This window comes from Lissotriton helveticus, chromosome 11 (genome assembly GCF_964261635.1).
Source record: "Lissotriton helveticus chromosome 11, aLisHel1.1, whole genome shotgun sequence".
NCBI lineage: Eukaryota > Metazoa > Chordata > Amphibia > Caudata > Salamandridae > Lissotriton > Lissotriton helveticus.
Window position 1 is genome coordinate 123,576,613 of NC_136072.1, and position 13,989 is coordinate 123,590,601.

At 40.7% G+C, this 13,989-nt stretch overlaps 1 protein-coding gene across 1 annotated transcript in view; it reads right to left on the reverse strand.

Moving 5' to 3' along the window:
* Positions 1–1,035: 1,035 nt before the first annotated feature.
* Positions 1,036–13,989, reverse strand: part of MCCC1 (methylcrotonyl-CoA carboxylase subunit 1) — a 97,285-nt gene continuing 84,331 nt past the window's right edge. Inside the window, exons 18-19 of the mRNA XM_078667409.1 lie at positions 12,006–12,077; positions 1,036–1,367 (exon numbers count right to left, since the gene is read on the reverse strand). Of these exons, the coding sequence (XP_078523535.1) occupies positions 1,248–1,367; positions 12,006–12,077 (192 nt within the window). The 3' untranslated portion in view covers positions 1,036–1,247. The remainder of the gene's footprint in view (positions 1,368–12,005; positions 12,078–13,989) is intronic.

The following is a 13,989-nucleotide window of genomic DNA, read 5'->3' on the forward strand; positions in this document are numbered from 1 at the left end:
TTTTGATTTTAGGCTTTATTCATTGGTATAAACATTTCGAAGTGAGGTCTTAAGCACTGTATTCGGTTTTATTTTTTATTTTATTTTTTTAAATGTTTTTACTAAACAAAACAGATGGGACATTTATACGCAAATAGAATTATGCTCATTGTGTGGATCAATAGAGTAAAGCAACCCCTGTCATCATACATGTTACATATAAGGAGCATACTTGTCAACAGTTCGGCATCAATCATTTCGTACATTTCAAATCAGTATCATTCTGAGGCATTGTCATTATCACTGAGGATAGGAGGCTCACATATGTGACCACGAAACTTATTCCAGGCCCCCCATATTCTCTCCCATTTTTTGGGACACCCACGATGTATGAACACCGACTTCTCCGCCACCATCATTTCATCCATGTCCTTGCACCATTTACAGAGGATGGGTAGCACATCCGAACCCCATAATAAGGCAATGTTGCGTTTTGCGACCATCATGCCCAACATCTGTATTCGGTTTTAGAGTATTGGTTTGCATGGCTGTTGTGCAAGTTATGAATTGTAAATTCCAGTGGTTTTAGGTTTTCATTTTTTTTAAAGATACGTTGAGGTGTTATAACCAAAGTCAGCCATACCTTCACTTTAACTTTTGTTTTTTTTTCATTGAACATACATAGCAAAGCCAGTGATGGCGCCTTTAGTTATGGTTTCTTCAGTTTTAATTAAAAAGGATTTTATGGCTCTTCTTTTCATAACTTTGAATGATGAATCTGAACAAAACGTATCTTAGAAAGTCCATCTATACAAATGAAAAACCAATAATTATTTGGGCAATCGCTATCAAAAAGTGAGAGATGAGTTCAAGGAGCCTCAAAATCAACAGAGATGCTTTGACACTCAATATTCGGCCCATGTAGTGTGGTATTGTGGGTAATATGGGGTTAAAAATACCTGCTGGTATAAACCAGACGCTTTTTTGGTAATGTTACACAAACGGATAATCTTACAATGTACCACTCTACTCAAAGCACGCAAACGGAAAAACAAAAATGTTAATTCTTTTTATTTCTTGGGTTTACTATAGTACAATGATTTAACTTGTTTTATAATATTAAGTCCTTTGTAAAAAATAATCATTAGAAACGATTTTGCTGGGGTCCAAAATGTCCAGCTATCTTCACTTTTTGTGGTACATGATTCCACATGGAGGGCAAATTTCCCTAGTAAAAATTGAAGAAGAAACTCATAATTCCTCCGAGGTCATTCTGAATCAGTCACCTCCTCCACCAGCTCAACCAATGGAGCATGCCTGTTTGCTTGAAAGCCTTCTTTGTAGTGCACTTTCTTTATGATGCCTGCCTTTGGAGCCCGTATGGTGTGCTGTGAAGAAAGCAAACCTGTGGTTAATATTTGATTGAACATTATTAAGCCATTTCATCGAAATATATATACACACACAGAAAAGAAAACACTCAAATTAAGTAAATTATGAATTGTTGAAAAAAGGTAGAGTATATTTTTATTATTCTCGAGATCTCAGACTACAAAGTGCATAGATCCAAGCAAATCGACATTTTAATCATATACATTAACTCCTTAACGAGTAACAAGAGATGCAATACATTCCAAGAACATGTTCTATTATACACAAGTGCATTTTCACCTCATACACATTTTTTTCAGAATTTCAAACAATATATTTTCATACACACTAGTGCTCATGATTAATGATTTTTTTGTTTTTGCACTTCTTTGTTACCTTTGCCTCAAATTGTAAAACGCTCTGATATCCTTCGGGATCAAGTTCGCGCTATATAAAACTTTATAAATATAATAAATAAATGTGCACCCATTGATCATTTAAACAGAATACCTCTAAAAAAAATAACAAAATTGTGTTACACCCTTACTAGCAACATTGCACTGAAAAATTGTTTTTTATTATAACTGACTCAAATAAGATGCACATTTGGATTCTTGTGGACTTATTTTTACAAGGGGTAAAATTAATGAATGCTAGTCCTCTTTTCATGAACATCACGCGAGAGATGAATAGACAGTTTATCATGTTTCGAGTTGTTGTACATGCATGCACCTGAATGATAAAACAACTTGATCATATTCAAAATATAAGGCACATAGTGCACAGAGCCTACATCTGTAATTTTATAAGGCAACAATTTTCTATCAAAGCATACACCCAAACTTTCTTTAACTTCAGGGGATGCCAGTAAGTAATTTTAAGGTACGCTGACTGCCTACAATCGAACTAGGCTTTTTTTTTGTTTGCCAGCTTAATCGCCACATATTTTTGTCATTAAAATGTAAAATTGTGAATGTAATTGAAAGACAATTACTCTGTACTCAAACAATGGCACTATCTACAATGACGTGCAGTTTTCAATGCAGTTCTTGTCAAAGTAATTTTTTATGCACCTTCAAGGCATTCAGATATCAAGGGCCAACAGGATATGTCAAATATTAATGGTTTGAAGATCCTTCCAACCTCAATGGTAACACACTGTGCAAGCCATCGAATCAGTGGCAATAAAAAATGTCAACTGTTCCAATATGGTTTTCAGATTGAATCTTTGACAAAGTGTCAAAACACCTAGAAAGCCTAGTAATGTCATACGTTCCGAATTATTTATGTCCTGTGAATTCAGGATAATAATAATAATAACCTTGAATTTGTAAGCGCACAGCTACCTCCGAAGTGGTTTCCCGGCACTGGGGGCCCTTGGTCAGGAGTCAGGCACCCTGGCCGCTGCGCCACACCTCTTCCACCGGGATAGATTGACCCTTGAGCTTTTATACTTACCAAATCGTTATCTGCAAAAACATTTTCCATATCCTGTTGACCAGAGCACATTTAATACATTTCCTATATTGCTGATGTCTGCAAATGTACTGAAATTTAGGGCTAGTGACTTAGGGAATTCCTTCACGATATTCTCCCAGTATTGAAAATGGGGGAAACTTGTTAAATGTGGTTTTCAGATAAAGCTGAAGTCAAAATTCCAAAAGCGTGACACTCAAAGTTTCTCACCCGAGAAAATGATAGACCTATAACCATAATACCAATTTCTGTAAAATGACATCATTCGGATATCAGGGTACGATTTATTCAAATACTTTTAGTTGAAATCGCCTTACAATCATTTCAGAGTGTCTGATTGCATTGTATATGAACACGACACATAAAAAGAAGTAAATAAAATGTAGATACTCAAAAATGTTTTAGGCAATGTCTATTTTGTTTATTCAAGGAGGATTAAACCAATGGATGTAATTGGTATGAATCTTGTGACCAACTGGAAGCATTAGTTAATGAAGGATGCCGTACAGTTCAACTCGCTCATGATGCTCCCAGATAAGCTGGTACGACAAACTTAGGATCTTACTGTTCAGGAGTCAAAAGTAAATGCAGGCGGCATGTTCCACAGTTTTTGAGTAAACATTTTGAACCCAAACCCAAAGAACTTTAAATCTAACAGAAAATAACATCTATAGGGTCTGTGATCACAAACCCCTTTTAATAACTGTTAACCTGTTAAAGTATTTTAAAGTCTACTCCGTTACTTGATTTATCTGTGGTGGGAGCACCAATTAAGCTACGAAACGTTTACCTTTGTCATTACATCTTTAAGCTTCTCATTGAAAAATGTATAGAAGCCTCAAGACACATCATGGGGGTAGTCTTTTTGTGCATCTTTTTAAACTCTTGTGCATGTAATAAGGTGACCAGCACCTGGGATGTGTTTTGTACATGTACTGTACAAAGGTTACTGAGCGAAGGACATGATGACCAGACCACTCAGTTACCCACGTTTTGGCTTTCATTTTCAGATGTGTAGTTTTGGCTCAGTTGAAGTGCATCATTTGGACAAACCCACTGATAACCTGAGTTTTAAAAAAAAAGAAATCCCAAGTTTGGACAAGTAGTGTTCAAGCGGCAAGGAGAGAGCTGACCTGCCTAGTAATGAACAATGTTGGTATTAAAGACCCTGCCTAAGAGACTCTGAAGCAAATAATCTTTGAGGAATGAATGGAAGTTACCATTCATAATTAAAGAGGACTTGGATGTTTATGAGTGAGAAGAAATCCAAGTTCCTCAATTCGCAAGCGTGTGACTGGCAACAAGACAGGATTAGATTTCTCGTTCAAACAGCAGCTCATAATTTGAAAGGATACTGCTTGTACATATGCATACTTGGTATCGTTTTTGCAACTATCAGGAAAGGGCAAAAGAAAGCTGCACCCCTCAAAGACCAATCCAAGCGGATTACCCATCATCACTCCTCCGCCACCACTCGAATCACCCCACCAGCATTACAACTCTCTCAGATAGGATAACATCACAACTTAACCATCTCCCCGGTGATCGGTCTCCCACTTCCTCCAGAACACCAACAGAGGCTCAACAATTCCCCCTCCTTTACCTCACCTTAATGTCTCTACAGCCTACTTCATCTGTCCTTCCCATTCACAGTCTCTGTCCAACACATCCTGCTGCAGAACCTTACCCTTCTATATGGGATAAACAAGGCTCGCCTTACAAGACCCCCAACTCACCCACTCTCTAATGCTAGCTATATACATTCCTTCCCAATCCCTGCAATTATAAAAAGCACTCAAAATCCTATTATCTCAGAACATATATACACGGACTTGGAGACCTTGTACTCAAAACTAGACATACTACAAGAGATAAGCTGCCTCTCTATCGAACTAAGCAGTATCAAATTATCACTATCATCTCTAATAAGTAACACCTACCACCGCAGAATGTTCTTTAAACTTACCATTATGATCACATCTCCACTCCAAGGTTCAACAAAATCCCACAAACCCATGGAACCCAATCTCAATGAAAGTCAGAAATCAAGGATTTCCTTGACCACTGTTAACGTAAACCCACAAACTGTCTCCCCACAACTGATATCTAAAATCCCCATTATTTTGCGAAAGAGGAAGTGTTAACTGAATCGAAACAATGAGATGCAACCCAAACATTGTCATTGAAATCCAGTCACGACACCTACAAACACCCCAGTTAAGTCCTCTTTGAAGTGTCTCCTTCATAATTGGAGATCCAAAGCAAAACACAAATTAGAGCTCTCTAATATGATCACCAACAATGATGCAGATGTTCTATTTCTAATGAAGAGCTGGCTCCATGACACACTGCAGCCAGTTTCAGACTGAGTTCTTCCTTTTAAATATGAAATCATCCACCTTGATTTCAATGGAAAAACGCTAGTGGTGGGATGGCAATTATACATATAACCTCCAATGAATACAAATAAATGAAAACAAGAGCTTATTGTCCTTCTCGTCTCTTGGGATAAACTAAAACCAGATGACCCAATCTCCTCTATGTTCTACCCTATATATATCACCAACCTAATCTTTGCTTAACAGATCATTGACTTTTATTATGAAAAAAACAACCATCTACATCCAATCACATCTTTATCAATGGCTTCAATTTATACTGGAAGGCCAAATATTACTTCTACACCTCAGAATCATCTGCCTTCTTACTCTGTGGTAACCAAACACACTGCCACACTTACCCACAAAAGGGGTGTAATAGTCGACCGAATAATTGACAGTGAATTTAGCCATTAACCCTATTCCAGTCAAAGAGTCCAATAACTTCCCAATACCATTCTCCCTCACCATGTAGTGAAGAAAAATCAAGGATCAACAGAAGAAACCAAAATAATGGGTAAAAGAATACAAAGACATCAAGCTTGACTCATGCTCTGGTAGAATAACTGCATACCTGCAAGCCATCCCAACAAGCTCAGGATTCGCTAAATTAACTAATCTCTACACAAACAACCCATCAATACAATCACTGATGGCTTACTCATAAAACTCAAAAGGAAGAAATCCAAACGTTTATCACACTGATTCACAAAACAACTAAACTTGGGTTTGCAAAGCCCTCAGAATGGTAAAACGATTACGGTGTTCCAATCCCTTTTTTGAGAATCTTGAAAAACTTTACACTGAGAAATAAATGCGAAACAAAAGCCTTGTGAGTTTTTTACTGGTGTAGGAAATAGCCACTGATGTGCAGATGGAGGTGCTTACAAACTGAATTGTTTGTTCTGATTTATCTGTTGGTACTCCACACACACTACAATTTGTATAACAACTTGATTGCATACAATTTTAAACAGTAAATATAATGAGAAAAATAATCAAGGAAACATTGGTTTAAGAAATGGATGCCTGCACATTTCTTGTCCTAAAGATGCGGTTACTTATACAGTCTAATTTGCATAGAATTTAAAATCAACTTTTGATCAATTCTACAGTTTTAAAAGACATACAACTTTATCCTTTTAATCATGTGGTGAAGCCTGTCCATTGAATGTTTTCCAGAAAGATTTTCTCAAATGTTGCAACTTAAAAGTAACAGCTATGTATAGGCTTAAACAGTGGTCTAAAAGGTAACATAGCAGAATGTTATCCTCTCACTGAAATGGAGTATAAAGAACTGAAGAGCACCAAAATTACAAAACGTGACAAAAGCGTTATACACACCAACAGCTAAACCACCAAACACGCAAGCAACAACTGCCAAGGGACAGAGCCTCTTTTTTTTTTAATAAGTATTTTTTATTTTGCATCATAAACAAGGAAAAACACCGCACAGACACAAGGTGTATGTCCACAATATAATCAAAATATTAACACTAAACATCCACCTGGTCCCCCTCCCACTGACCTGCCCCTTCCCAGACCTCGGTCAGTCGATACATTCTTAACCCCTTGCGTGCTGCCGTCCGCCGTTGGCCGACGGGAGCACTACCTCGCTAGTGCTGCCATCGGCCGACGCAGCCCCGCCCACCTAATAGAACGCCCGCACCGCGGCAGAAAAACCGCCGCTGTTAAGGCGTTAAACAGGAAAGCAAGCAGAGAGTCAACAGCAGTAGTTCATAGGCAAGTATCACATAAATACATACAACACCCGTGGTTGGGTGATCGCGGTTTCTTGGGTCTGTCCCACACCGTCTCCTATTATGTCCAGTGAATAGTATCCAATCATTCCGCCCCACACCTTGCGGTACTTTCAGGGGCAACCCCTACTGGCATATGTGACCTTTTATGCCGCCATGTACATATCAATGCCACGTCTCCACTCCTGCATCGTCGGCCTTTCAGACGCCGCCCAGAAACGGGCTATGTCCACCTACGCTAACACACGGCCAAGCCCACAAAATAGTAACTTGGCCCGTGGCAGGTCGATGTCGTTAGGGACCCCCAAAAGGATGAATGTTTATTCTAATGGGATACATTTTTCAAGGACTTTAATGAGTTCCCCAGTGATGGCCACCCCGTATTCTTGGATTAATTGGCATCCCTAGTAAGGATCCGTCCCCCCCATGACATTGCAAGCAGTTCGGGTCTTGAGCTCTCTCCATAATATGTAGTCTCCGTCTATCTTAATAGACTCTGTGGAGAAATGTTAAATTTGGTCAATCGATATCTTACACGTCTCCTACATCACACACCCATTTTTCTCGCAGCCCGTTTAGGCTGTTGGGCAAGTTGTTATTCAATGTTTTGCAGTTTCTGGCGACCGCTCCCTTTCCCAGGTCCTCGGTTAACAACCGCTCTTCAAATGGAGCTTACTCTGCGATGCCCTGTCCAGGTAGCCCCTCGGCCTGCCAAGAATGCCTTATTTGTGCATACTTCAGGAATTGGTTGTCGTTCATCCCATACTCATGTTGCAGCGAGGAGAACAGCATAATAACTCCCTTCTCTAGCAAACCCTTATCTTGGAGATCACAGCCTTCAAATCCCTGTAACTTCTGCATTTCCAGGAGCCAGTTCCCCTCCCATAAGGGCGTTTCCAGTGTGAGTCTACAGTAAGAGCCCAGACATTTTGTGGCTTTTCCCTTTGCTTCTATGGCTACCTGGGTGGCTGGGAGAAGATGTTGTGCCTCTTTACCCCATATAAGTAGTGTATACATGACTATTTTCTCCTTTTCGCCCGTAGACTAAAAGTGGAGTGATCTAGTATGGCAAAAAGCCAGTCATTAATATTAAATAGCTGGCTGCCCAGTAGTAAGCTGAAAGGTCGGGTAAAGCTATTACTCGTTGTATGGGTTATGTTGTAGTGTCTTCAGGGCAATTCTGGGGTGTCCCCTCTTCCGCAGTGGGGTTTGCATGTCACCCACCAACTTGACAAAGACCTCCTAAGGAATCCAGTAAAATGTGTTCTCCCGAACATATAGCAGCTTAGGGAGAAAAATCTTTTTTAACATAGCTGCTCACCCCGGCAACCTAAGGGGCAACCCTCTCCACGGGGACAGAACCTCTTAAGCATAACATTTGCTCACTGACAACTCATATGGGAGTACCAGCATGCAGGCCGATAATTTAAAAAACACAAATCTTGCAAGATCTTCAATGAAATACAATGCAATCCAAAACCAAAAGACAAAGATGGCGCTCTAAATGTATGACGCACTGTACATTTCAAGGAGTATGGCTGGATGGGAACTGTAGAAAATGGATTAAAGCAAACAGGAAAACAACAAAAATTCGAATTTTCTCTTCTATAAGCTTGTGGGTTTTTCTTGTTGTTTTTTTAAATTTAGACAACAGTTAAAAAACTAAACACGTCTTAGGCGTATGCTTGCATGTTTTTCCAGCCCGTTCAAGAATCATGCAGGTTTTTATAAAATCATGATTCCCCCAACAATGACAAAATATGCTTTCCATGAATTAAAATAGCTCCCAAAACAAAGTAGGCTTGCCTGAATCAAAGGAAATGTAGGTTTAGTCGATTGTGTAGCAGTACATGGCTAATTGAAGCATCACAGAGAAAGTCCAAGCACAAATGTGAGATCATACCTTTGCTCCGACCTCTTAGCACAGGTTTTGCAGCATATTCAAAACACTATAATTCAGGTTAAGCAAACAGTTCTGTGCTTGCAATGAATATCCAATGTTATTATAAAATTCACCCTTAGTGTGTGATCTGCCCATCTTAAAACACATCAGCAAATGTGCATTCTGAGTAAGCGATCTGCATACCTTCTCTCAAAGCTAAATGTACGAGGAAGAGGACATTTGTAGAAAAAGCATGCCATTATGTCCATATCTTGCTAGTTCAAAGTCTGCATTCAATGAATTGCACATTCACCATTATTGTCAAACTATTTCACTTAAAATACGAGTATGCGTAAGCTTACTAAAACATTTTCTAGAAGAAATTAAAACATTGTGTGCATACGGTTTAATGTATATCATAGGTAACCTATAGGTAACCTACAACAAGAATAATAAATTATTTCTCGACTTAGAATGTGCATTAAAAATTGCTTCTTTTTATTACAACCTTTAAATATTTCCACTCTTTTCAGCAAAACAGTTAAATGACACTTCAACAACTCAGCCAACGATGTTTGTCCCACATACAGAACTTCTTCAGGGCCATTGTCTCATTGTTTTCGTAAAGATCATAAGCTTGAGATGGGATTAATTTAACCAATATTAGTGAAAGATTCAACTGGTTTGGAGCACATAAAGCATACACCATATTAGGGGAAAATAGTAATAGACAGCGTACACAACAAGGCTCTGGTTTAGACCATGTAAAGAAAAAGCTTGTATGTTGTACATCTATTCCTATAAAAAATAAGAGGACAACAGAAATATTGAAGAACTGTTTGTAAATTTGTTCTAGAACTGTTAAATACTGAGCCGTGAATGTGTACTATAATTTTAACGGCTTATTAGATTTATTTTTGAAACAGACTTTATTGAGCTTTTATCAAACAGTTGTGTAAGTTTCACCAATGAATAGCAATGCTTTAACCTACATCAGAATCAGTCCATCGAGTTCTCTACTTTTAACCCTTAACATTGGTAATAGTCAGTGCTCAACATTGAAAACAGCCCCCAACTGTTCCGCCCACGCCCCCTTCCCAAGGCGTGTCGCGCGTAAGCAATCTCTTATCTTCCTAATTCAGGGATGCCCGTCTAGTTGTTCTGCTGGCTGCCATTATGGGTGCATTGTTGAGATCTTAACAGTCTGAAGAGTAACTACCATTGTGCACCTGCCCCACTGCTCGCCATTCGGTGATGTCTAAAGTGCGGGGTCAGCCTTCGTCTTGGGGGGGGGGGCATCCCTGGTGGGTCCTCTCCTACTTCATTCTCCGGGTTCAACAATTGAACTAATGCTGTCCATGCCCTAGCTGTCTCTAGTGCCTTCTGGCTCCTCGTTTTTTTGGCTATTTGCAACCTGACTGCCCCCTCACAGTCTGCCCATTTTATTAATTATTTTTTCCATCCGAGTATGGTAGGGCCCCCTCTTAATTTCCAGTCGCTGGTGATGTCTCTTTTTGCTAGCGCCATGCCAAGTTCCAGGAACCAACTCGTCACTTGATTTTTAGTCGTATGGGGGAACCAGTGTAGCAGGCAATACCCAGGCGTTGCTGCTATTTCTCTTCCGGTCACGTCTGCTAAGGTTGTGGCGACCTCTTCACAATGGTTCTCTGCTCTTGCAGCGTTACGAGGGACAGACAGCGCAGGCGGTACTCTGACTGGGTCTACGGCCTCTCCATGTCTCACTAGGCTGCTCCCTGTGCTGTCCTTTGGAATGCGGCTAAGTGCAGATCCGCGGCCCACTACAACAGGTCAGGTCAGTCTTATTGCGCAAAGGGTTTCTTGCCTATGCGATCAGTTGCTCTTCAATGGCTGCCCCACTCGTGCACTTCTGCTGCCTTCCTCCGAACTGAGCTATCTGCGCTGTCTTCTATTGGCTGCAACCACCCCAGCGTCTCTCACCTCAGGCATTGTAAGATCCTAGGGGTGCTCCCTCCAGTCCTCTCTCGGGCCGCCACCAAACCTCTGGTGGCCGTGCCCGCTGCACACTGTCTGCGAAGTTTGGGCCGGGCTAATGCCTCGCTTCCCCCCGCTCGACACTAGGCCTAGGGTACTATGCCCCATCGGAGACCTCAATCTGTGTGGCCGCATCCTCCACTCATGCCCCTCCACCTGTGATAGCAGCTGGTATGGGGTTGCTAGGCTTGCAGCACTGGTGTTCTCAGGGAGCCCGCTTAGTCGAGAGTGACCCCGCTGATGTGACAACCCTAGGGCAGGCTTCTCCACTTCGCAGTTTCGTTCACGGGTCTTCCCGATGCCCTGTAGGGAATCGCCCAGCATTGTGCTTCGTCTCGTTGGCATTTGGGGTGCTTCCCTGCAGTCTTTCAGGATCGCGCTTCTTGCCGCTCGTTCCGGGTCAGTTGAACTTTGCCGGAGGCCCCACCAATGCAGTCACTGCCCCCACTCGCTCAGTCTCACCTTCAGTAGCAGCGCAAGGGTTACCAGACTCCCAGCATCAATGCCCACAGGGTGCCCGCCTACGTGAAAACAACCTCCGCTGGTGCACCGTCGCTGTAACAGGATTCTACGCCTCGCGGCGGCACTCACAGGCTTTACTGGAGCTCCGCAGCGAGTCGCCCGATGTCGCACTGTGGTATGCCGGCAGTCACTTCTTGAGGCTTGCCTCTGCTGCCTCCGAGGCCCAACCTCGTCCTTCCGACACAGATGCCAGCCTCCTCAGCTCCTCTCCCTGTCCATGATCTTCAGAGGTTTCCGCCCCCCACGCATTGCGGCCGCCATCTTGATTCTCTCGGCGTGTATCCCTCCGGCCAAAAATCAGGCGATTTTACTGCTTTGCAGCACCGCTGTTGTGGGTTATGCTGAAGCAGCATGCCCCTGGGTGCTTTCAGCTTTGATTTGTAAAAATTGGCGTGCTCGGGACTCAGGATAGTTATAATCGGGGGATATGCCGTCCAGAGCTCTGCAGACCGCTCCAGACTACATTGACACCAGGCCACGCCCCTTCTTTAACAGCTAATTAGATAAACTCTTTTTTTTCTCTTTTTTTAAACTGCATGCTACACAAATGCTAAAACCATATTGCAGTTAAAGAGATGGGACATTAGCGCCCACAATACAGTTCGACATTAAAGCAAGACTTACCTCCATTTTCATAGCGATCATAACCATAAGAGGATCTCCAATCTGCACTCTATCACCTTCTTTCACAAATACCTGGTTTTTAGGACAGATGAACGACTTAGTGAAAACATGGAAATTAACTTGTGGTTCAAAGTCACATTTACAGATTTGTGGCTCTCTAGTTGCTCATCTTTGTGGTGCCGCAATTTGAATGCCTCCTGACAATACCAGGCTACTTAAAGTGTGCGACTTCTTTGTATAGAAATTAATTCCAAACAATGGTGGCTGGTGAATTTGGTGCATACACACTCATTGTACAATATCAGACAAAACAATACAGCCGATTAATCACAATATATCACGGATGCTCAAAGATGAAGAAAAGCCACCAAGTCTTCTTCAATAGGAACAATGTCCATAGCATAAAGAAAGATCTCAAGCACTCCAAAATGATCGATAACAAGTTCCTTTAAGGGCAGTCTTCTGATACATTTTATTTGCATACAATAGTTAGTAGTTCTTTGAAGTTTTCTCCACTCACTAGCCAACACAAGTTTTGTCTTAGGTTAATACACCAACAGACTTCATCAGGGCTAGAACAAGTAATAAATGGTTGAATATGGGAAACATTTAGTATACATTGAACCGTGACAGGGTCAGTCTGACCATAATCACCACAAAAGTGTAAAAACAAAATGAAAATAAAGGGATAGGAATACGCCACATATTCCCGGACGTCATAGTACTGAAACTGCAAAGCAAGTGTATGACTCATAAATAAGTAAAAAATAAATAGTAAAAGTGTAAACCACGTTTATAATACCGTAGTTCGATAATCGAGTAATCCCCCGCTAACGATTGGCACCCATCAAAAAGATCAGGAATGGAAAAATCATAAAACAAAAGAAACTTTCCAACTAACAAATGTGTTCAAAAGTTAATTAATATATTGCAGGCTCACCTAACATCATAAGCACCTCAAATCAAAAATCAAAGTTCAATTATGTGTATTTATATATCTAGAATTCTGAAAGAAAATAACTACGAACCTATTGTAGAATAATTCGCTCATCCACAGAGCAGCAGGATAACAAAAAAAATGTCAAGGTTCTTGTTTATAGCACCGTATCGAAGTCTGAATATATAAAATAACCATCATGTCACATAATCTACTCATAGCCTGCATAAGACTCGTATAATTTGGACTAATAGGCACTCGTTAGTGATGACGCAAATTAGTCAGCCCCCACAGAACCCGCAAACAAATACATACAACAAACCACCAGGTAATCTTTACATTAGCTGGGCATGCAGCTCGTGGGATTTCAACTCTTAAACAATCATTTGTGTAAGCGTACATTAGTCAATCCACACAGGACTCCACAAATAAACATTCAAGGGTACAAGCACCCTTTAATTAGCCTACATCGGACTAAGGATCTTAGCCATTTGGAGAGTATTCCCGTCTCAAGTCACGTGGACCACATCGGTGTTCTGTGGCTGCTCCATCTTGAAGTAGTATTTATATATTAGAGAAAGGTCTACAATTCATACTCACAAGTTAAATCGGCATGGTAAAGTCACACCATATTGAAGGGATAAATAATACAATCAAAACAAACTCAGTAAACCCCAAATCATATCAAGGTAAAGCTAACAGGCGCATATCGAATGTATTAAACAGGTAAAAAAATTATAAACTCTGATCCACTATTTTTTTTTTTTTTAGACAAGGTGGTCGAAAACGAGCCTTTCGTCAAAGTTTAAAATACAAATACTAACGAGAATATGGTGACAAGTATTGACCATAACTACCTACCGCCGACCACAAAGATAAAAATACACAGACACACACACAATTGAACTTCGATTCTTGATTTGGGATGCTTATATTATGTTAGGTGAGCCCACAATATATTAATTACCTTTTGAACATGTATGTGGAAAGGTTTCTTTTCTGATTTTCCATTTCTTATTCTATTGACGGGTGCCAATTGTTAGCTGT